Genomic DNA, 4,527 nt, shown 5'->3' with positions numbered 1-4,527 from the left:
AAAATTAAAACAAAAGGAAATGAAAATAATAAATGGCTTTAAATATTGAAATAAACATAACCTTTTAAATCAATTTAGCGAATTCAAGAGACAATTTTAAGGTATTTAAAATTAAATGGGGGAAAATATATGTAAAAAGAGTATTTGTGTCGTATACTATATTTAATCAGTTGTTGGTTATATATGACTATTATATAATATATAGTTTTTGGCACAATGCTTAACTTAGGAAAATATATGTTCTGGTAGGTCAAATATAAGGCTATTATTGTGTCTATAGATTTAATGAGTGCGACGGGTAAATAAAACATGTATATATTAGATTGATTGTAGCTACTGATGCGTTAGTTTTTTCTCAACGGGAGATATAAATAAATTAGTCCACTTCTTATATAGCTATGTGGAGTATTATTCAATTACTTTTCAATTAATAAAATAACATTATAAAAAATTAAAAGAAATTCAAATAACATAAAACACTATTCAAATAACGTTCCTTTAATTTTTTTTATTGACCATTAATACAAGTCCTTTAATAGTAAACGAATTACCTATGTTTTTATTTTTATTTTTCCTACGGGTTTAATAATTTGATTTATAAACCGTGTATCGCACGGGCACTATGCTAGTGATTAACCTAAAAATATTACCCGTAACACATTGGATTAACATTTTAAACCGTAAAATTAAGGGTTTGCATTAAGTACCATAGAAAAATAATTGTAAACACTTCTGAAACGAAAGTTGATAGTAACTCAACATACTCTTAATGGGTCAACACAGTTGTACAACACCTTAGATAAATTAATTACTACTAACATTATTTCAGCAAGTGGTACATTTAAAACACGTCATAGTACTAAACACGTACATCAGGGCCGTCTCCGGTAATTTAGTGGTCCTGTTCTAATTATAAAAATTGGGCCCTTAAATTTTTAAAGGACTATTTATAAAAGGTTTAAAATATTATTATTATAAAATGATTTTTTTTTTTGGTTTTTCACAACAAGAATCATATTTCTAGATTGAGTCAATTCTTCATTTTTTTTTGACGTTTTTCACAACCAAAATCATATTTCCTAATTTTAGGAGCCATAATTAAAAAAAACAACAATTTATATTTCAGAAATAAAAAAATTATGCATAAATTAAGATAACAAATATATATAGATAGATACAACCTGCTCTTTAATCAAGTAATCAACCTCTGCCCACTCCAGATCCACCGAACAAGAACAGTTCGCCAGAATATTGACTGCTTCCATTAACGTTTTTTCCACCTTTTGAATTGAGTTAAAATTGAAAGAAAACTGAATTGTGTGTATTGCTTGATCTAGAAATTAGTATATTTTGTGTGTATTGCTTGATCTAGAAATTAGTATAAATTAATAAAATTTTGACCGTTAATATCTATTGAATCGTCATTGATTTTGATAAGAGTATAAATTGTTCTTCAATTTTGCCAAAAAAAAGAGAAAAAATTAAGTGAATTGGAGATAATTAAGCAAAATAGGCGTTTATGAGTGATAATTATTGAGTGAATTTAATTTTGTTTTGGAAATCACAAGACAAAAGAGATTGAATTTTGGATAGGAAGATTTTTTGAGTTTTGGTTTCAAAATGGAGGTTTTTACAAGGAAGAAGATGAATAGGTAAAGTAGATTTTTTTTTAAGTCAATGATTTTTTTTTTTTAAATTGTGGACCCCTAATTTTTGGGGGCCCTGTTACGTGTGTGAGGAAAAACCTCCTTAAAGTCGGGCCTGACGTACATACACTACATTTATTTTGTGTCTCATGTGGTATGAGTATACATCACACCTAATTAATTATGACGACACTTATTAGACATACATACATACATTGATCGATACATAACCTTAATAGGCTTACTCTCATACATAAAAAGATAAGTTTTGTTTTCTTATACAATAACACTTGTGCGGAAATTAAAAACTGAAGGGATGTAGTACATTCCATTCTACTTCTGGGTCCGTTACTCGTGCCCCCGATCCCCATGTTTGTGAAGCTGCAACAACATAAAAATTTTAAAATATATTTAATACTTATATATAATCAATAATTAGTAACAAGTCAAAACCCGAATTGAAACATGTTTGTTGGGCATACATACCTTGTCTAGAAAGAGCCCAATTACGGTCTTGGCCGAGACTCCAAGCGAAATACCCGAGCAAGCCGGTATTCCTAGCATAAGTGACCTTAGTAGATATGGCTTGTGTATCATCATAACCAATCCAAGTCGTCCCGGAGTAACAATAGTTAGTAACATACGTAGAGTTATACACAACCGTTGCACCTTGTTGCGAAATAAAGTCCCTAATTTGCCTATAACTAGGCGTACCCTGACCAACACTGGTGTCTCCACCATTAGATGGTGCTAAAATACCGTTTTGGTTAGGGTTCGATAGTTGCCAGGCGTACCCGTAGAAGGGTACGCCAAGGACTAGTTTATTAGCTGGCACGCCCGCTTGCATCCAAGCAGAAATCCCACTGCTTCCGCTCACACTGCTCGTAGGGTCACGGAGCGAGGCGTGAGGTCGAGTGAGGTAAGGCCGAGGGGACCAGGCGGGAGCGTAGAAGTCGTAAGCCATAACATTGAGGAAGTCTAGGTTGTTGTTTATGGCTTGTGTAGGGAAAGTGGCTGCTGGGTTAGGTCTAGGCGAGTAATGGAGGGCCGCGGTTAGGATTAAATTCGGAGCCTTGGCTCTTACCGCGGCCCTCCATTCATTAAGGAGGGTACCTAAGTTGTTCATTTCCTCGACTGTGGACTGGTGCTCCCAGTCCAAGTCGAGGCCGTCATAACCATTGTTTAAGGCTAGGTTGATCGAGGAGTCGATGAAGGTTCTTCGGGAGCTTGCTTGTCTAGCCATGTTGTTGAAATCTGATGATGGTACGCTCCCTCCACCGATGGATAGGAGGGCTTTAACGTTCGGGTTTCTTTGTCGAACGGTTCGAGGGAAGGATGAGGAGCATTGTTGTGGGACTGAGAGTTGGTTGGTTTGAGTATTAAGGTTGGCAAATGCGCAGAAGAGATGGGTGAATAGAGTGGAGTCGATTTCCGAGGCGATTAGGCCGCTATCGGGAAACCAATAGCCACCCTTAACCGCACTCGAAAATGGGAAATGGAGAAGTGAAAGGAGAGCAATGAAGGAAATAATACTCTTAAGAGAGGAATGGTTGTTTATGGAAGCCATTGTAATGTAAGTAAAGGTTGGTTGGGTTGAAAGAGTTATAGTGGTATATATATATACAATTTTTTTTTTGAAACAAGTATTAATACAATTGAACACTAGCTATCAATGTAGTTGTTAAGCAAATTGTCCATCTGTATTTGACTGACGTATGTATTAATGTACAAGTTGATCACAAAAACATTCAATTTTGTATTAATAAAAATTAGATTTTAAAATTATATATTGAGACTAAATTTACATATATTATACGAGATATCTTTTATATGTTAATCAAAATTAATATACTGTTCTTTTTTACTTGACCTGTTTCTTTTATCACGCTTGTCAATGCAAAACTATAACGGTCAATAACTTTAACTCTCCATAATTAAAAAATATAAAAATTATATAGTATGATAGTACTTATTTAGACGAATTCAAAATGATTCAACATGAATATGTTTTTTCTTACATATTATTCACAAAACACGGTCAAAGGAGGGGTGATGAATAGTGTAAAAGTCAAAGCGGGTCAAGTAAAAAAGAACAGAGGAAGTATATGAATAGTGCAAAAGCAAATTTGTAACTAGTATTTTCGAAACAAAATTAGTCCTACCTATTAATAGCAAGCATGTGCACAACGTCAAGGGGCACAATCACAAATTCACAATAGTTGGTCCTCACTCTTTTAATTTTGTTATGTTAAATTCTACACCATGAGATAAGACTTTGACATTTCCACTTGCGTATATGAATTCTTATAAGCAACTAACTATGTATGACTTCAAATATGATGTATGCCATTTGTTTTTATACGAATTTCATTTGAGGAATAGAGGATAATGTGAGAGAACTGTAGATATTATTAGAACTCTTATATGATGGATGAACTCTTATAAGTATGTATTTCGAAACAAAGATACTTTGAAGAAATTCGGATTTATAAATGTTATTATTGTTAAAATGAAAAGAACTAGTAGACGTATTGGTACATACTATGAGAATTTCAATTAAAGTCGAGGAAGGCTAACAATGACTAACACGAAAGACGTGGGTAAAAAATAATCCAAAGTCGATTAAAAGAGTAAGGGATAATAGTCTTATTACATGTAACTAGAGGGAAAAAATGATCTTAAGAGATAACCCATCAACTTAAAATTTTGACTTGGTAGTTGAGTATGATAAAGAATTCATGTTCATTGTCCAAAAATGTAGCACACTACATAACACGCATAACAATTTATGATGTTCAACCCTTTAATTCATTGACTAAGGAGTGGGCTGATTGAGGCTAAGTTTTTATGACACGTTAACTATTGGTTTCAAACTTAATAA

General features: G+C 33.2%; 1 protein-coding gene across 2 annotated transcripts; it reads right to left on the bottom strand.

Moving 5' to 3' along the window:
• Nucleotides 1–1,662: 1,662 nt before the first annotated feature.
• LOC110690915 (chitotriosidase-1-like) lies at nt 1,663–3,242 on the bottom strand. 2 transcript variants are annotated; one of them, XM_021867821.1, is made up of 3 exons: nt 2,757–3,242; nt 2,133–2,693; nt 1,663–2,027 (listed from the first exon to the last, which is right to left on the bottom strand). In XM_021867821.1, exons 1-3 carry the CDS (start codon nt 3,211–3,213, stop codon nt 1,948–1,950), a joined length of 1,098 nt encoding a protein of 365 aa, XP_021723513.1. In that variant the 5' UTR covers nt 3,214–3,242; the 3' UTR covers nt 1,663–1,947. The 2 variants fall into 2 exon arrangements, with proteins under 2 accessions (XP_021723513.1, XP_021723512.1); XM_021867820.1 differs by having other exon boundaries at nt 2,133–3,242.
• Nucleotides 3,243–4,527: the final 1,285 nt, after the last annotated feature.

Source organism: Chenopodium quinoa, unplaced genomic scaffold, assembly GCF_001683475.1.
Source record: "Chenopodium quinoa cultivar QQ74 unplaced genomic scaffold, ASM168347v1, whole genome shotgun sequence".
Classification (NCBI taxonomy): domain Eukaryota; kingdom Viridiplantae; phylum Streptophyta; class Magnoliopsida; order Caryophyllales; family Amaranthaceae; genus Chenopodium; species Chenopodium quinoa.
The sequence above is the reverse complement of the archived record's forward strand: the minus strand, read 5'-3'. Positions and strand labels throughout refer to the sequence as shown.